General features: G+C 27.5%; 1 protein-coding gene across 1 annotated transcript in view; it reads left to right on the top strand.

Annotated features, from left to right (window-relative positions):
• Positions 1-21,017, top strand: part of LOC129962856 (cGMP-dependent protein kinase 1-like) — a 214,579-nt gene that overhangs the window by 152,800 nt on the left and 40,762 nt on the right. Inside the window, exon 7 of the mRNA XM_056076856.1 lies at positions 20,307-20,384. Coding sequence (XP_055932831.1) covers positions 20,307-20,384 — 78 coding nt within the window. The remainder of the gene's footprint in view (positions 1-20,306; positions 20,385-21,017) is intronic.

Genomic DNA, 21,017 nt, shown 5'->3' with positions numbered 1-21,017 from the left:
TTAAACTCACGGCTGCGGATTTTCATTGACTTCCCATTCAATATTTGCTATGTAGTTTCTTTAAAATCGTCCTTTATCCAATTTGCTTTTTCAGCAATGCTTTTACTTACTCAAAGCATTTGCGAAGGTAATTAAAAATACTGTAGATGAAAAGATTTATTATGTTGTGAATTAACTAGTAGTTCAGTCCCCGGTTTGTTGGCGCCAGTAGACCGTCAGAACGTTATGATGAACGATCATAATTCGAGACTAATAAAGATGCTTATTCATAAAAATTATGATATAGAAATATAAATGAATACCAGTAGAATGCGAATGCATACATACTAATTACATCTATAAATTGACTTAGAATGGCAATTATCTCTATTTAAACATAAGTCCGAAATTATAATAAAGCAGTAAAAATACAATATTTTCCACATTAATGAACGCATTTTTCTAGTCAGAGTTTGGATTATAATGTAACAATTTTTACAGTTACTCGGTAGAGTGCAACACGTATCATTTTCTCCTTATTGATTATTTGTTCAATGTAAACGCAATATAGCACCATTATCAAGTATGAGTCGTTCTCCCGGGGTCTTTATAACTGAAAATAACTTTAATAAAACTGAAATTTACAATTGCAAAGGAGCGTAGAGGTTTAAAATGTGGGATTTGAAACAATAGATTTATTCTCTAATAAAGAGGGAACATTTGAAATAATATTAATATTAATTAAATTATTATAAAGAATAATTTTTAATTAAGCTTTTGTATATGCTTTTCTAGTCTTTGATAAGCATTTATTTAAAATAATGTTGTTGTTTTTTACTTTACCTTATGTGATATAAATTTTTCTTAATATCGCTTTATAAAAATAATTTAAATATTTAAGAATGCATTATCAAAATTTTTAATAATTAAAAAAATGATTCTGTTTAATCCGGATAAGAGTTTGGGAGAAACTATTTTTTACATGTATTTTTTATCCACAAATGATTTATTTTCTTTTTTCTTTTGTTATTCAAATAACCAATAGAAATGTTTATAAATGAAAATAAGTGCCATTGCAGTACTTTATCAGTTTTGAAAAACAAACACTGTTGCATAAAGTAATGAATACGAAAACCCTAATTATAAATTTTATTACTCCTTTAGATATTAATAAGTGCATGTCAAAATTCTCGGCACCACAAAGTAAGAGTACTCAAGATGGTAAAGAGCTGATAAGTCCCTTTAATGTCGAACATTTTCAAAAATTTCTTTCGCCCTTAAATATTTTTATTGCTTTGATTTACTTTCACTTTGTAAACACACTTAGAAAAATGTTTAGAAATCTTTCATTCATTATTAACAGGGGATTTTTTTTCAGATTTTCATTTATGCAAATAAAGTTTTTTATGAATCTTTTATGTAGATAACGATGAACTGAGTAGCGTTCATGAGCCGTGTTAAATTATTCAATAAAAATTATTATGCTGATAAATAGCAGCATATTAATACGTTTAAAGGAAAAGAAAGTAGAAACATAATCTTTCTGGAGTCAGAATTGGAAATAAAATCTTCAGGAAAATAAAAAAGTGATTAAATGTTTGATTCTTCATTAAGACATGAGCGACTTTGCGGCAATATCTTTCTTTTTTTATTAGTCTTGAAAAAGAGACAGTTTTCAGAAAATGTGAAAAAACAAAAACAAAACTGGGGTCTGGCTATCTTCTTCTGATTGAGAAGTTTAGATTAGTTAAATTATTTTCTGGTTTTAATTTATATGTCATGCCTCATAAATGTTTTAACCTAAGTCACGATGTTATTTCCTAATCTGAATTACTAAAATCGTCTGAATTAGATTTTTCAAATGAGTTTTCGAACAAAATTTTTTAATGTTTTTGTCATGTAATCATTAAAATAAGACCTTCTATTATTGCTATGAAAGATGTAATATTAAGCTAGACTAAATAGAAATTAAGCATCAAATTTGGCTATTTTGACTATTTTGAACTCCCTGCGTTATTTTAAATGCCAGAAATTCGAAAAATCAAACACTTCAAGTATAGATAATTTTACAAGATATTTATATTATAGATATTTTTACATTCTATTGAACACTAATCAAATAATTATGTGCATGATCCATGATGAGCTAATTTTCAATGGTAATCAGTGGTGGATTTGGGAGCAGGCAACTATCTAGAACCTCTAAACTGAAGAAGGTTGGATGTGCCAGCAGATAATGATATATATATATATATATCATTATGTTCATTTATTGTTTAGAATATTTATAATTACTGAATATCTGTTTTAATAGAATTGTGTACCAATGTGGATGACAGAAAGTGTGCAATGTTATTAGATAAATAAAAATAAAAATCTTTTTACGATTCGTAAAATGTAAAAGTAACCTAATATGAATCCTTAACATTTCAAAATATAGTGAAATTTGAAGATAAATTCCTCAATTCATTGACTAGAACCATAAAATAAATAAATCCGCCATTGATAACAACATACATATGATCACAAATTCTTATCTCATTTCTCTATAAAAAAATGAGGTTCAAATTATCAGAATAAAACATAACTTAACATATTTGAACCAAATATTTTGGATCAGAGTAAATCCATTTCCACCACTATGGCTACTATGTTCAAATTGTAAATCAACTATACCTCAGAGTCTTACTGAGATTGATGAAAGGGCTTTTCAAACTGTTTGTCTACCATTAAAAAGACTCTAGTTTTCTAAATCTATAGAAAACAAATCATTATCTACACAAAACAGTACCTTTAGTTCTTCCCAAATTTCTTATTTATTTTCACGCTGAAGCCTTTGGATTTTGCAGGCCTAATTCTTCCTTTGTGTTTCTTTCTTGACCTGCAAAAAAACGAAATATCATACAAAGAAATAGGGTAAATAAAATAAATAAATAACGTTCAAAATCTTGCATGAATCATAGAAACTCGAAAGAATTATCTATCCCTAAGGAGTTTATGCTGCTGTAACATGTTGTTGTACTCTGTGATGAATATTCGAAGGAAAGTCATTTGGAAGAAGTTATAGTTTATGATTCAAAATAAATGATGTTGATGTCATTAAGATGTTGAACTCCCAATAATAATAAAAATGGCATTCACTGGAGAGTAATTTAAGTTCAAGATATACAAAAATAGATTCACTGTTTACTGTTAAAGAGTAAATGAACACATTAGATAGTCCCAATTTCTAACAAAGACTTCTAACATAATTTCTATGTGGATGATCTTTATGTTGATTTGATTTTATATATGGGAGTTGGTTAGTATAAGGTTATAAAAGCTTTGAAGAATTTGTGACAAAATGGATTTTGATTTGGATCATATTTAAATATAAAGATTTTAAATTTACGGTTAATTTTTAAACCCTTATTCTACCTTTAATGAAATTTTATGATTAATATGTACCATTTAATGTATCATATTCATAATATACTGCTGAATATGAAATTTTTTTACCAATGGTTTTAAGCCTCAAGTTACTTTTTTCTTATCATACCATAAAAGAGGATCTTAATCTATGCAATTCTCAACTTGAATTTGTCCAAAGATGCAACTTAAATGGAAATAGGAAAATATTTTGGACAATTGACTTCTCTTGAATAAATATTATGAAAAGAATACGTTTCTATCCACTTGTCATTTCTTTATTTATGCGGTAGAATACACTGTATTTAGAAAATAGATATAAGATCTTAAAAACTCTTCAACTGCGAAAGAAGAACTTTTTCAAATGATTTATAGTACTTCGTTCTTTTTCCTTATTTTGTTCCACCTTGTTGAGACCGTGTTCAACCTTGTTGATCGTTGCTTGATAAACTAACAAGAAATAAATGAAACGTCCGTAGACAACAGAGATTGATCTGTCTGTAATTCTTTTTATTCTCATTTCCTTGTAGCAAGTTCTTACCATCAGCTGTTGTTTCGTACAGACAACGGCAGAAAAAAAATTGAAGAAGAGACTTAGACTGCTCGGAACTGTTTTTTTTATTTGATTTCTTGAATATATTCTATACGATATCATTTGTAACCAATTATTCGTCCCTGAAATTGAATAAAATGAATAGATGAGGAATTTTATACGTATTGCATAGCAAGTTATTATATATAACTCTTGTTATATTTAATAACTCTTAATATTAATCTAATTAACTTTATCAATACGAAAATGCCTCAAACGCCTTCAACGAAAGTACGGAGTCGCTCTAGCCACCTGTATATCATTGCTAATTTCTGATAACTGTGGTTGATTAAACATCCATGGAGTGCTTTGTTCGTTAGAGACGCTCTCCTAAAGGGATTTGGGGAACAGGAAGGTTTTCAGAAAACACTCAAAGACATACATTTGTTTAATAGCTATCAGTAAAGAGAATCTCTCTTTTGTATAACTTTGTAATCCTTTAAGAACTTGAGCTTTCTTTGAGGGCATTGAGAGGATTCTTCTTATCATTGAAAGATAAATTCGGACATTTCAGCATTCTGAAGTACCTGAACTAATATGATCTTAGGAATGAAAGGGTTAAAGTACATTTGCAAATCTACTCCTGGAAAGGAATAAGAATTTGCCCGATGAGGGGCAGGACATTCTGCCCGATAAAGGGGAGATAAGTAATGATGATCCTATGAAATTTTCTCCTGATCTTTTTTTCTAATAGTTTTGCCCGTTGTGTTAACGGAGTACAAAAAGATAGTCAAAATCGATTAAAGCAATTTTTCTATGTAGTCGAATATTTTAATTGCATTTATCTCATAAGAAAATATAATAACTACAACTGAAAAAAATCACACACTTCTGTTCTTTAATTAGAGAATTTCAAACAGCTAATTTTCAAAAGAATAGAAAAAGAATCTCAAGATCAAATTATAAAATTTGAATACAATTACACTAACATTTGTTATTTGAATATTTTATCGACTTTATTTAAACAACATTTTGCATTTTCTTACTACCTTCATCACAAAGATTTTGCATGTAAGAATATTAAAGCATTTAGATATATTTAAATGTGAAAATAAAAACACTTAATATTAATATTTACGAATAGATTGTGCAGGTCCGAGTGCGTTCTCAAATGTTCAAAGGTAGATATAACATTACAAAAAGCCTTTAAATTATAACAAATAAATGCAATATTATAAAATAGATATAACCACAAATGGGCAAAGATATTATTCTCTATTGGAAGATATGATAAGCTTACTCATAATGTTAGAAAGTCCTCATTATATTTCTGTAACTGAATTCGTGTTTTGAAAGCATTCTATTACGATATTTTAGTATATGATGCAAATCTAATTTTCTAGACCGACTACTATGCACTCCAAAGATGATAAGGTTTGAATCTTCATCAATCATAGTAATGCACTTTTAATTCTTAACAATTCGAAAGTACCGAAACTTGTGCACACTGGTAAATTTCCCTCTTTTTTTAATAATTTATCCATTTAGTAAAATATGTCAGCAAGAGATATCTACTTTCCACTTATACTACGCTTTTGATTTAACTTCTTTGAATCCTTTTTTCTAACTACCTTCTTAGTTGTCCAAGATCAAGATAGACTTTTATTTTCTATTATTCATTCATTCATAGTATAGAGAAGCTAATTTAGATACTAAAAAAATTAGATACTAAAGCTGCATACTAAATTTTGTTTACCGAGCTCTTTGCGTTTTGTAATTATTGCTTAGTTCACTGGCATTCGAACAGCTAGACATACAGACTTCCTGCGAATGGATTTCCTTGAAAATTTCTCAGAAATCTGCAAATTTGATCTTAATTTTATACAACAAATTGCAGCCGTCTTACTCAAAGCGTTATTGAATTATTGTATTCACAGACAATTTGACTGATAGACAACAGACAAAACATAGTGACTCGTGAAGGTCTGAAACGTAGAATTCGTTAAAATCACGAGTTCAAATTTTTTTAACGTTGCAAATTTTCTCTATATTTCCTTTCCAAGAAAGAAAAATGTTTGTTGACAGAACTGTAACATTAATTAATGTGAAAGAGCTTAAACTGAAATCAAAAGGACGCAATGTTCCTGGAGAATCAAATGTTCGCCAAAAGTGGCTAGCTGTTAATTGAACCAAATTAATAGATTTAAGAATGTTATTTGTATTAATGGGATGCTGGGATAAACATGGGATAAACATGCTGGGTATTAATGGGATGCTGGGTCTCTTTTGAATAATAAATTATATGTTTAAAGCAGAAATAAGTTCATATATAACAAAAAAGACACAAATCCAGATATTTTAACATTATTTTTCTAAAAATGTAATCAAAGAAATATTCTCTTGAGTAGACAGAATTGCTCCTTTTTAATAAATAAAAACAAATTATTATCCTTTAAAATTTCTCAAGATACCTGAATCTTTGATAATGCAGAAAGTCGTTCGAAATTCGATTTCCACCAAATACAATTTTTGATAAATATTTATTTCATTGAAATTTACTTTTAGTGATCAGGAACATGTCTTTAAATTGATGCAGTTTATCGAGAACGAATTATTTACATATTTTATTAAAATTATTTGCAGAAGTAAATATTAAAATTGCTTTTGTTGTTCAATATCTCTTGTTTACAATTGAAACACGAATGAGTGCATCGAATATTGATCAGTGTTTGAAGCTTTCGTTTCTGTTGTATTTTTTATGTAAAAAAATGCCATTCCTTTAAAGCATTTACTGCGGAAAATTTTGTTTACCGAGCTATTGTTATTCGAAATCAAAACCTATTCAGAATTTTCAAGAGAATAATAAATCTACAAATACAAATAAAATCTGACAATATGTTAAATTCCAGATGGATATGTCATGTTTTAAATCTCATTGTTTTTTATGCATACAAATACATGTTGCGGCAAATAAGATGGAGATATTTCTATATATCATTCAAATTCCTCTTGGAAAAAAAATATCTTTTTGCTTACTTTTAAATTACTGTCAATTGATTATGCGAGAAAAAAAAATATGTTGAAAAAATTCACTTCTGGTAATATTTGCTTGAATGATAAATTGCTTTTTCCGCGGTTATTTTCACATTTGTTTCAGTTTTTACACACTTACTAATATTTCCTTACCTCATGTTTGTTAATACAGAAATTCATAATCGATTTTTCTCAGCAATTCTTTCAGATATTTTAAAACTGTACACATCGATGAATTGTGTGTTTGCGATAAAGTAATATCATATTATTATTCCCAGAATTTAATTATCAGTTAATCGTTTGAGGTATACTAACTTCGTTTGTGTCCACCAAGCCTTTTATTTCTTTTCAGCCGTGTATGTCGCTAAGATTATTTGGCACAGTGGCTTCAAATGGACCCCCCCTCCCCAATTGATATGCAAATGTTCAAAAAATGATAAATTGTCATTTTCATTTCTTTATTGTGTATCTGATTTAATTTAATCAATTTCAAGATGAAATTGAGTAGTTTTATGCTCTATGCCTCAAATTAAATTAGTTAAATTAAATTTTGCTGCTTAATTTGATATTGAGTAAAAAGAATATTACAAAAATTTCATGATATTTATAATAAAGATTTTTTTTATTTGAAGTCTTAGTAAGAAAAAATTGAATAAAATGAAAAGAAATAAATTTCGTTTATCAGCTCATTAAGAAAACTACAATTAAAAGATGTATTACATTTTTATAACTAAAAAGAATGTTGTTTTTTTGAAATATTCAAAATATAAAGCCTCAAACAAACGACAGTTTAAAAAAATCTCATTATTACTCTAACGTACACTTAATAAGAATGCTTTCACCATTTATCCTACATATTTAATGTGACAGAATCTTCAGAAAATGATCAATTTATAATAAAATTTCATTTTTAAAGAAATTTGTGATTCAAAAAACAATGATTATGAATATATTATTAGAAACATGTCATTTAACAAATATATATTTTGAAATAATTTTTATATTTAATATATTGTGTGCACGCCGGCCCAAAGCGGGCTACGAGTCAATGCCCGTTTTTATTAGTCAATAAAATAATAAATAAATAAATAAAAGCAAAATTAAATTATTTCGAGGCATTTATTGAAAAGAATGAAAAAAAATTAAAAGAAAATCTATCAGAATTGGCTAATGTATGAATTATGTGGATCTCATATGCTCGTTGAAGAAGGAATGAAGAATCGATTAATCGAAAAAAATAAAAATATTTTAAACGATTTGTAGCTGGAGTTACTGTGTCTCTATAAATTCTAAGCCAAACTCTGATACACCGAAATTGCATTCGAAGCAATAAAATATTTTAAAAAGTGCAGGATCCTTTTTTATTATTTTACCTTGGTTTTTTGAACATCCATAAAAAAATTCAATTTATTATACATTATTTTTTTAAAAATAATTATGTGTATTATTTAAATTTTTGAAAAATAAATCATTATTGCAATAATCTAGAGTATATTTTGTTCGATAAAATTTATATTCTTTGTCTTGATTTTTCAAGATCTAGTGTTGTGAAAGCAAAATGGTTGTTGCATATTCAAAACAATTACAAGATAATAATTTAATATTGATGATATTTCCTGAACTACAAATAATTCAAAAAGTATTAGAATTTTGACGAGAATCCCTTCAGATATTTTTTTCTTATGCGGTAAGCAGAGAAAATATTATAATCGGCAACAAATTCGACCATTTTGACGAATTTCTAGGCTTCAGAGTCGGAAAGACAAATTTTTAGAATTATGACCATTTGTCTGTAAACATGACAATTTCAAAATGCTTTGCAACAGATTGATCAAACCAGAAGCATGGTCTTTAAACAGAATTTATAATTTCTATAGAATTTTTTATGAAATTTATATGAGGCTTGATCGACTACGTGGCCGAAGGCAAGTGAAAATAATAACTATTGAATATTAAGAGTTGCATAGATGATATTTGACTCAAAAATTTAGCATCTAAAGTCTTCATATCAAATTCTGAATCAAGAGCTGCATAGATATTTGACTCAAAATTTTAGCATCTAAAGTCTTCATACCAAATTCTGAATCAAGAGCTTCATAGATATTTGACTCAAAATTTTAGCATCAAATTCTTCATATCAATTCTGAATCAAGAGCTGCATAGATATTTGACTCAAAATTTTAGCATCAAGTTCTTCATATTAAATTCTGAATCAAGAGCTGCATAGATATTTGACTCAAAATTTTAGCATCTAAAGTCTTCATATCATATTCTGGATTAAGATCTGACTAGATATTTGACTCAAAATTTTAGCATCTAAAGTCTTCATATCAAATTCTGAATCATATCCGTCAATGGGTTGGTCGTCTGTTTTTCCACATGTTCTCATGCAAACGCGGCAATTTAATTAGAAATAAGCGGTATAGATAAATGAAATTTATATATGAATTTCTCATTAAATTTGTAATTTGTGCTAAATTTTGATATCAATTAGTTAGGAAAAATGTACTCGAATTTGTGGCGAACTTAAAATTAAATAGACAAGGCAGCCGCCTATGACCGTAGGCAGGGCGATTAAGAAACTCTATCAGACTAGTTGTTAAGGAAGTAAATCGAAAGAAACACAAAATTTTTGAAATCATAAAATATTAGGGAGACAACATATGTACATATTGAATTATTAAAATCATTAATTAAATCATAAATTTAATTTTTATAATGTACTGGAATATTAATTATCCATTAACTGTTGTGTGTTGTTGTGACTTATGGCCCTCTACATGCCTGCTGACAAATCTGTCAACGATTTAAGCCGAATGAGCGTCTCTTGTTTTTTCAGTAACACCAACTAGTACCAAGAGTACGACTTATAGCTACTTCATGCCTCCCATTCGCTTGCATAACCTCTTTTTACAGAGGGGGGCATTCACACTCCTCACAGATAGAACACAGAAGAACAACCATGCCCGAACCGGGACTCGAACCCGGGACGCCTATATCACGGGGAAGACGCGTTACTCCTATGCCAGGACGCCGGCTTGATATAACGCTTGATTAATCTTGCAAAATAATTTTTCTTGATGTTAAATCGATTCGAAATTTATTATTTCTTTGTAATCTTTTCGAACAATGGGATGCTTATATTTGTAAGTAAGGATATTGTTTCCTGATAATTAAGGTTAGTTTCCTAATAATTTTAATATTTTTTCATGATATACAATTTAGAAAATAAATAAAACATATATATTTTCACAAAATTCAAGTCAAAAATCTTAACTATAATAAATTATTAACATGTCGAATAAGCTAAAAATACACAGCTGAATTGAACCGTTATTAAAAATGGGCCTTTGTATTGACCACTAACTAGGATCACAGAGGGCTAAATTTGCCACTAAGACAAACGAAAATTCTCCGTTTACTTCACTAGAGTATAAACAGAATAATGGTCAGATTTTGCCACTAAGACCAACGAAAATTCTCCGTTTACTTCACTAGAGTATAAACAGAATAATGGTCAGATTTTGCCACTAAGACCAACGAAAATTCTCCGTTTACTTCACTAGAGTATAAACAGAATAATGGTCAGATACGGAACTTTGAAGACAAAAATAAGAGTTTCCGTGGTTCTTATTACGCTACCTAAAATATCCAATTTTTATGCGGGGATGTGGGGGAGATAACACTTTTGGCAGGGAGAAAGCGAGAAAATTTCAGAAAAAAATTCCTCTCGCTTGTTTAATTTCCTTTTTAACCAACCTTTACTGCATTTTAATATTAAAATTTTTAACAGTTTTGAAAATTAAAACAATAAGATAAAGATAAAAATAATAATAACTTTCGATGTTTCTGCGCGATTCTTAGTTGATAATTACAAATATTAGAAGAAAACAAAAATGCTTAAAAATGACTCTGAGATTTAACAGTAAAAGTTAACTTTTTCATCCCCGTTTTATTAAAAAAGTTGAACCAAAATTTGCTAAGAGGTTGAGCTTCGAAAATGTAAATCGCTTGTCAGGAACTTCTACAGAAAGTTTGTTGAGGTAGTAGGAAAATGCCGCTGGAAAACTAAGTGAAACATAGAAAGAAGAAATTATAAAGGAAAGTTTAGAAGTCAATGTTACTTATTTCTGGAAGAAATAGAAAGAAATATTAAATGCTGATAAAAAATGTGAGAAATATGTTTAAAAGAATTTCTTGTTTGCATGAGATAAAGAAAGTTTCGTTACAAATGAAATTCAGCAAATAATTTAATGAGCACTAATTTAACGATTGAAAAGTGTATTAATAATGTACTAAAAAGAAATTATTTAAAAATGAAAGGGAGTAAAATCGAATGATTTATCGTAATCATTCAAAGTAAGTTTTAGCTATTCGGAATTGAAAAGGGCGTTCACAGGATATTATTACCTCTATATTGTTACGAATCTGTTTTGCGGCTTCCCAGCATAGTTGGTTCCATCATAAGAAAAAATCTTTTACAGTCATCTGCATTGGACGGAGTACGGGTGTCGCGTCGGAGGTCCCGGAGCTTGGCGACAAACTTGGCGAGCATTTGGCGACTTTGGCGCCAAAATAGATTATACCCGAAACGAGAATTTTCCCGATCCGTCCAGTAGGAACCAAGATACGCCTCGAACGTTCCTGATTGGTTGAGAGGCTTCTAGCCCGCCTCCTGAGACCTATAAAAGGAGGCAGCCTGAGCTGCCGGGGACGAAGAGTCGTAGTCGGAAACGACAGAGAAGAGTGGTCGGGATCGACCAAAAAGAGTAATTGGAAGGGACAGAATTGTAGTCGAAAGTTGCAGAGAAGAGTAGTCGGGATCGACGGTGAAGAGTGGTTGGAATCGACGGTGGGAGTAGTCGGAATCGACGGTAAAGAACTGGCCTTCCAGAGCTAAGCGGAGCAGCGACGGAGTGAAGCTAGTGCTGAACTAAGCTGTGCGCTACTGTCTGCAGTAGAGTCTGGTTGTATGCTTCTGTGTATGCTGCACGTCTTGGCTGAAGATAATCGTCTTCTATGCTGTATATAGTTGTCGTCTTTGTGCTATCCTGTGTGTTCTTCGTGTAAATAAACGTCATTGTTTTAATTTCTACTGCCGCCTGCTGATTGAGCGTTCTCCACACCATATAACTTCCACTATCCAAACGAACCCGGGAAATTTCGTAACAATATTTTATAAGAAAAATTTGCATTAGAAGTATAATATCCTACAGTTCTTTATAATAAAAGAAGGATCAATAACAATTTAGTCGATTGAAATTTCAATAAAAGATAAGTAGTTACATATTCCGAGCTTTTTAAAATTCTCTTTTTTTCCTTATCAATGGAAGAATATCTTGAATAATAAATGAAATTATTTTATTCTAAGTGTGCAAGGGCTTGAATTTCACTTAAAGTCAATTTTTTTTTTATTTTTTCGAAATATGTGAACGTTGCTTTACAGTACTTTATATTAAAGATATTGCTTGAAATTAATATTTTGTTTCAAATAATGGCATCAAATTAATCAACCTGAATCCAATATTTCACGTTCACTTCATGTCAAATGTTTCAAAAGAATTTAATTTAGGTTGATTGATTTTTCTTTGTACAAAAGCTAGTATTGACGAATCTACACCAAAATTTAATTTTGAAGTTCATTGTGCGTCCGACAGTAGAATAAAGAATGCCATTTCGCAATGAAGTGAAAGGCAGCATGCAGATATTTGTCAGATAATATATGCAGTTATGTTATGCCTCGTTGTTTTGATGTCATATAAGTTTACTGCATTATTATTGCTTACAGTTAAATAAAAAAAAAAGATGAATGAAAAAAAGAAGGGATCGGATCAGTATGAAATAAAACAAAGATATCTTTAATTCCTTTTTGTAATAAAATATTAATTGACATTAAATGGTCGAAATATCTTATGAAATGAATGCACTAATCTTTAGCTCTTCACTACATATTAAATGCTTTTTTTTATAAAAGATTTATTATATTCTAAATATATTGTGTTGTGGGAAGCTATTTAAAATGGCCAATGGACGGTCACATTACAAAAAGAAAAAAAAAAAAATGAAAGAATTTTTTTCCTCTTGAAACATAACTTTCCTACTTTCAGGATGTAACTTTAACCCTTTAAAGGGCCATTTTTTTTCTAGTCATATTATATTCAAATATTTTTAGGCTTGAAATTAGAATAAGAAAAGGGATTCATTTAGCTTATTAGATAAATTTAATTTGATTCATTAATTAATTTGGTTAATTAATAATTAAGTAACAAATCAAGACACATCATTTTGTCTGAGATAAAGAACTCACGCATCTAAGTTTCTGACTTGCTAAAACAATTTGTCAGAACTTATGTCAACTTACATAATTTCATACAAAGATTGATAAATTGGGTGGGAAGCAGACTTCTCACGACCCTAGAAAGGGTTAAACTTGCGACGATTGATAAAAGATATAAATCTGAAGATATAACCTTGAATCTTCTCAGTTTCCATGCAGCTTTCTTCTTCATCGGGTAGGAAAGACAGAAATTTAGAGATACAGTGTTCTCAAAGCTTTTTTTTCTTACTTTACGTGAATCAAATAATTTTAATTAATTTTCTTTAGAAAAACTTTATAGGATGAATATGAAGCGTATTTATATCTCCTAGTCATTCAACACATACTATAAAAGAAGAAAGAAAAGGGCTTATTTGTATTTAAAATAAGAGAATTAACATTTAAAAAAAGAGAAGAGCGTGGAATCATGCTATTGCGAAAACAATGTCAAAAATTATTGGACGAGAACGGACAACATATAATTGAATAAAATATTCACTATAAAAATATCATTTAACATTTTCATAAAAAAATGAAATTACTTTTCGAACAACTTAATAATATTAATATCTTTGATAAATTATTTCCCTCATGTTTAATATTGAGCAGAATACAGTAGTGATTTCCTAATCATTATTAAGCTAATAAAGATATTTATATAAGATAATTATGATCACTATAATCACTCAGAATTTACAATATTCTGAATTTCTTTTAAATCGGAAGGTTTATTTTTTTGTATTTTGCTACAGGGATAAAATGATAACTAAAATTTAAAAATACTCATGCAATTTATTTTATTAGGAAATTATAACTTTTTGATATTAATTATTTTTACTGAAAAATGAATATGAATAGCGAGAACTGAATGAAATGAATATTAAATGAGTTACATAAATGGATCTACTAATTGAAATAAACGAATATTTTCTAACCGGACTGACTGAATCAATAGCTTTTGGGTTTTTCTGAAATTAATTTGTGGACTTATTTGAATGACATTTTGATTTTTGTTTGAAATTTATTGATTGAATACGATTGGAGTCAGAAAACAAACAAAGAAATGAAACAAGTGTATGGTGTCAAATAGAGATTTTATCTCTGTTAATTTTTTATTATATATGGCTGTTAAAAAAATTTATACTGAAGCATTCTTTATTCCACTCATTTTTTTCAAAAAATTCTCTTTATTATTCAAGTAATATGTAAAAAAACTCTGAAATATAAAAGAGGGACATAATGCATTTTATCTCTATGACAATGGCACTCGAAACGTTTTAGGGATTAAAAAGCAATACAAATTATGCAATGTGCTTTTTACCTTATGAAAAGGCTGGATTTCAGATAGGAGAGTTAATAAAACTATGTTTGATGAATTTTTTTATAAGTAAAAATGAAGCACTTTAGTTCTTGAAAAAAATGTACAAGACTATAAAAGCGATTTAAAGTACAATGACGTTTTTATTACAGTTTTCTAATTGTTTTAAATTGTGTTTCTTTGCCAATCTATTTGTTACAAGGAAGCTATTAATATCTCTTCTCTAAAACTAATATTTGCCGAGGAAAATATTTCAGAATATAACTGTGCAAATATTTGGTTTCTCTTTTATGATAGAAAATAATCAAGTTGAAACTTTTATTTTTATTTTGTGTAATCTTCATATTATTATATATATATATGTTTACATGAAATTATAAGGTTGGGTGTAAATATTAAACGTTAGTTCAATAGCAAAACTATTTATGAAATGCAGTAATGTAGATATTTAATTTCTCTTATAAGCGAAGAAAGAAATGATGTAAACTTTTTTTGTTTTTTTCGTTTTGTTTGCTTTTTATATTAGTAAATATACGCTTACTTAAAATTGTAAGAGTGTATGTAAAGCCTTACTAATACTAGAAATACGTGAATTTTAATATTTTATAATTTTAACGTGATTTAGTTACAGAACTGAAAGACACGTCTGTTTTTAGATTTTTCTTTCTTTAGTTAAGAATTCGGATAAAAAAAATAAAGCTAGCCCATATACTTACAAAATAATAACAGAGCAAATGTTTATTATTTAAGTAGACCATTCAAAGCTATTCCACGCTTTTCCACTTTTTATTTTAACCATTTAGGCAGTCATTCAAGAGTTATGGATGCTAGAGATACCTGTTATAAATAAATACAAAGAATGGTATGGAATTCCCTGACAAAATATAGAGATGTGCATCAGTGTAATGCAATATATTTTTTTTCTTTGCATTGATTCTTTTCTCCTTGAAATTCATTGGATATGGAATTCCCAACATAAAGTTTCTTGTATTCTCTCTGATGAAAATTTGATGACTAATTCTCCAGAGAACAAATAGAAATTTTTATCGGTATTAAATTCTGCGAGTTCATTTCATCGACACAAATTGCTTTTTCTAAATTATGAATGTGCATTTACTTCTAGTTTTGAAAAGTATATTTTGAGATAATTTTTTTTATGCTTAATAGAAAAAAAAAGCTTCAATAGAAATGCTATTCTAGTAGCGTTAGATTTTTTTTTGTATTTATCAATACTAACTATTTATAAGAATTGATGTGAATAGTTATGTAATTTTATTTCATAGTAAATCTCATTGTTCATTTGATGCTTTTCTTTCTGTGAGATTTTATTTTATTGTTTAATATATTAAGTTCATTTTGGTAGTTATCAATTGATTTTTGTTGTAGTAATTAAATCGAAAATAAGCCAAGCTGAGTTTGATAGACCTTTCGCTTTCTTTCATAATTTGTGATAAATTTTCTCAAAATATTCATAATTTTTATGTAAACCCCAAGGCATCTAATAGAGTAGTTATCGAGAAATAAAACGACCACTACCTTTAGCACATGCATGCTTTTATTTCTTTCTTTCGATTTAACTAATCTATTGTTGTCACAGGTAACAGTGCGCTGATTTTGTTAGAAATATAAAATAATAATAAAATAAAGTTAGGGGAAATTGTATAATCACCAAAACAGCCAAAAGAATTAAAAGTTTTCACCTCCCTAGTCTTTATAGGTTTAACAAGTTTAACTTCAAGGCAAATGCGATTTAACTTCTCGCTTCCCTCAGTTTTAGTCCTCGCTATTATTCAACTTCAGAATTGCCACTTTAATGTAACTCTTTAATTTTCAAACCTAAGATATTCTTGGATTTCATAACAAGCACGGTACCCTTGCCTTATGTGGAGATAAATGCGATAAATGTTGAATGCTATTAAACGTATAACAACTGAGCCATTTTTCAGAAATATTCGCCTGATATCTGATGAATTCATTTTCTATTACCTTTGCACTATGTATTTCAAAAGTTATGAACAATGAGTAGACTAAGAATAGAAAATGCTTAGATTGATTATCATTAATTATTATCAATGATGATAATTATTCATCTTCAAACCAATGGAATACTTATTAAGTTGGCAATAATTATTACATTAAAATAAACGTACTAAAAATTATGAAAGTTGATACATTCTGTTTTGTCAAATTTGTTTTTGTGTATTCAAAAATAGTAAAACAATTTTTATGTATGAAGAGTTTAGGGGAAAATTTTAATTTTTAGTGAATTATGGAATATTAGCTTAGAATAAAAGCTCTGTAAAGAAAGAGAAAGAAACTGAAATCTCGTTTCTTACAAACTCACAGAAAACACAAAGAAAATTTAGAATTTCCAGTTTTCGACATTCTGTTGTAAAACTTCGGGTCATAAAAAAGTCAATGAGATTTTATTTTTGGTGAGATAAAGAAATATTCAATATTTTTTCTTTTCTTTTCTTTTTTTTATTCAAAGCCGAAAAAAAAACAGTTTTGGATTTGAGCAAATACAAGTAAATTAATAAAATATTGTTACAAAATCTGGTTAGAGACTGTTTGCTTATTTTTACATTAATTATTTATTTGTTTTATACAATTACCTATTTTATATCTATTAGGAAAATTTTCAAAATACCAAAGAGTTACTTGAAACTTTTAGATCAAATTTCTTGTAAAGACCATAGACCGGACCCGCATCTGTTCAATATTTTATTTCTGCTTTTCACGTGGGATTTTATGTTTTTGTTTGACTGCAACAACTAAGATGCTAACAATTTAAGCAGGAAATAGGAGTAAGCTAAGATCATAAGAAAATATCTCTTTATATCAGTTACGTAATAAAAGTATTAAAATGCTTACATACTAAATGTAATAAATAAAATTCATTCATGTATCACGAAATCTAAAAAGAACGAAGTAATATCGATTTTAAATACATGCATGTATTTATAAGTGTATGTTTTATTTACGAACCGTAGCTTAATTTCGGACAGAAAGTTGGTAAAAATTACTTGAATATTTCTACAAAACACGATTATTTCCTTAAAAATCCCCAGGGAAAAACTTTTGAAACTACAGAACCATAGTATTATTTCAGTGTCTAATTTTCTACAATTTTTTGGTAATTTCATTAACTTAAATATTCCATTTTATTCAATAGGTTTTTCTTTTCTTTTGCTTTAGTCAGAACGGAAATCAAATAATTTTGATTCTTTTACACCAAAATGAATAAGAAAATAACATATTTTCGTGAAATCTTGTAAAAGCTTGTAATTGAGAATGAAATATAAATGAATTAAACTTTTGTTACTAGCTTAGTTAATTTGTTGAAATAATTATATTTATAAATCATTATGAGTATTAGAACTATGATTTGTTTATTGTTTATTAATTTTAGCTTTTTAAATTCGCTACTGTTTGATATTATTTTCAATATAATTGTCGGAATGAAATTTTTTCATATCATTTACCATACCTTTAGACTTTTCAATTTTATGTTTCAGCATTGATTTGGATTTTTCTCAACAATATTGTAGATCTCATTGGTTATCGCTATAAAATAACTTAAGTAATACTTTTTAATATAACTAAGAATGTTAAATGTTCTTATTTCATTAAAATTTGTTTAAAAGCATTATTCAATGTATTGCAGTAATCTCATGCAATAAAATTTCTTTCAAAGAAACCATTTCGAAAACATTTATAGTTTAGCCGCATTTACAACACTATATCAAATTAAGGGAGCAGTGGAATAAGCAAAAATGGACGGACGAAAACATGAAATTTCATTTTTATATTTTCATTACTAAAATATTTGTTTATATTTAACTAAAACTGTCTTATAAAATTTATTGTTAAATAAAATAAATATATAAAGTGCTCTGGAGGAAAAAAAGTATATTTTCAAAATTAAATTATAATTAGATTTAAAAATCTTTGAAATGTTTCAGATGTCTTAATTTTTGAAGAAATTAAATAGAATTTATACTAAGGATTTCAGGCAGACATTAAAAGAAAATAGGTTATGCTTTTCATATTTAAAGGTTTTTTTTACATAATTAAAAGTCAATGTTAATTCAGAAAAGCGGGAAATTCCAATGAAATTCAGTAAGTGTGCATAAAAATATTTCTAAAATATTTCTAAAATTTCTATAATTAAAAAATTAGCATTTAATTGGAATTATAAAATAATATACAGTTTTATTCCAAATAAGTTTATATTCAATAATAAAGAAAAAATAATAAAAGAAATTAAGTCTGTTGTAGTACTTTGAAATCTTTATAGATTTTTTAAAATATTTTTTAAAATTTTTTTCAAAATAATATATTTTGTTAAAAACATTTTTAAAGAAATTTCATGTATTTACGTTTTAATATATATGTATAAAATTTTCAAGGCTCTTAATGAATAATTCGCAAAAGTGCCTAATCAAAATAATAAAAAGTGCAAAAGTCCATCATCCCCTTACTATATATTGTTTGAAGATTTCTGTTTAAGAGTAATAAGGTATTTTGCGATCAATTATTGAGAATAAATTACACATTTTTCTCTTGATACAAATTTTAATCATAAAAAAGATTTTGTATGCATTTTTAACTAAGAAAAACTATTCAGATTTCAATTGAAGTTTAAAAGAAAAGTAGCTTAAAAATATTAGCCTATTTCACAGATATGGGTTTTACGAAATTAAATTTTTATAACATTAAATAAGCAACGTATTATATAAATTTTTTAATCGTAAGACATCATAATAACTAAAAAAAATTAATTGGCCTAAGATTATGAAAATGTTGAGTTTTTCTAAATTTTTAATATTCAAAACTTCATAAATAAGTCTTAGTTGATCGTGGAAAATAGAAACATTCATTCATTTATTTAAAATTTGGTGTGTCCAGAATATATCTTAGAATATGATACCTTACTACATTAAATTTAGACTTCATAATTTTTGAAATATATTTATAGGCCGGAAAAAAATATTATTATTGATTTCATTTCAATCCTTTTGAAAACAAAACTAAAAACTGAATTTTATGCTGAATCTGAGAAATTTTGAATATAAAATGTTGAATTATTGTTTGAGATATTACATAAATTATGAAAAATATTTTGTAGTTCACATAAGACTTAAATACCGAGCGATTCTGTTTGCAATACTCACATTCAATAATAATAATAATAAATAAATACCAATAAAGATGATAAATAAAATAAAACGCTTGGTTTTATTAAAAAATATCTTCATATTAACTGCAATTTCATCATTTCCACTTTAAATTAAAGTTGAAGTTTTACCGGAAATGACAACAAATTAGCAAAATATATATAGTAAATTGAACGAAACGATCTAAACAACAGTATAAGTTTGGTATGACTATCAAAATTTGAAGATTAAAAATGTTTTGTTTGAGAATCTATTAAGAGACCAGTTACTTAAAATATTTAATTGAAAATTGTAGCGAGCGGTAATACTGGCGAACCGGCTGGTCGCCAAAGGCGGCTAGTAATTATATAAATTTGATCTTCATATAAAATATTTAATTACATACTGCAGTTTCAAGCAGATTAAATACTAATAGTTAATAGTATAGAGAATTTTTCTGATGTTGTGGATATCTATTGAATTTTACATCTGCGGATATGTATTGAGTGATTTTATTAAATGAATTCTAATACTATTTCAATTATTTGTGTATTTTTGCAGGAATTTTTTCCGTCCGGAGAATACATAATACGCGAAGGTGTCAATGGAGATACTTTCTTCATTATCAGCAAAGGAAGAGTAAGTATGCTAATGAATTTATTCGTTTACATTTCAATGTTTTTATATTTGATGACTTAAAGGAATTTATTCGTTTACATTTCAATGTTTTTATATTTGATGACTTAAAGGAATTTATTCGTTTACATTTCAATGTTTTTATATTTGATGACTTAAAGGAATTTATTCGTTTACATTTCAATGTTTTTATATTTGATGACTTAAAAGGAATTTATTCGTTTACATTTCAATGTTTTTATATTTGATGACTTAAAGGAATTTATTCGTTTACATTTCAATGTTTTTATATTTGATGACTTAAAAGGAATTTATTCGTTTACATTTCAATGTTTTTATATTTGATGACTTAAAGGAATTTATTCGTTTACATTTCAATGTTTTTATATTTGATGACTTAAAGGAATTTATTCGTTTACATTTCAATGTTTTTATATTTGATGACTTATAGAAAATTTGGAAGAAAAAGAAACTGTCATGTTGTTAGAAACTCTTTAATAATTTTTCTGATCTCTGATTTAAGAAATAATTTATTTTAATAAGAATATTATTGAAATGTATGCTCTATATTTTTTTCTTTAAAATAATCAATGAACATATATAGAAATGGTGCAATTTATTTTAAAGTGATGGTAT

This window comes from Argiope bruennichi, chromosome 3 (assembly GCF_947563725.1).
Source record: "Argiope bruennichi chromosome 3, qqArgBrue1.1, whole genome shotgun sequence".
Classification (NCBI taxonomy): domain Eukaryota; kingdom Metazoa; phylum Arthropoda; class Arachnida; order Araneae; family Araneidae; genus Argiope; species Argiope bruennichi.
The sequence above is the reverse complement of the archived record's forward strand: the minus strand, read 5'-3'. Positions and strand labels throughout refer to the sequence as shown.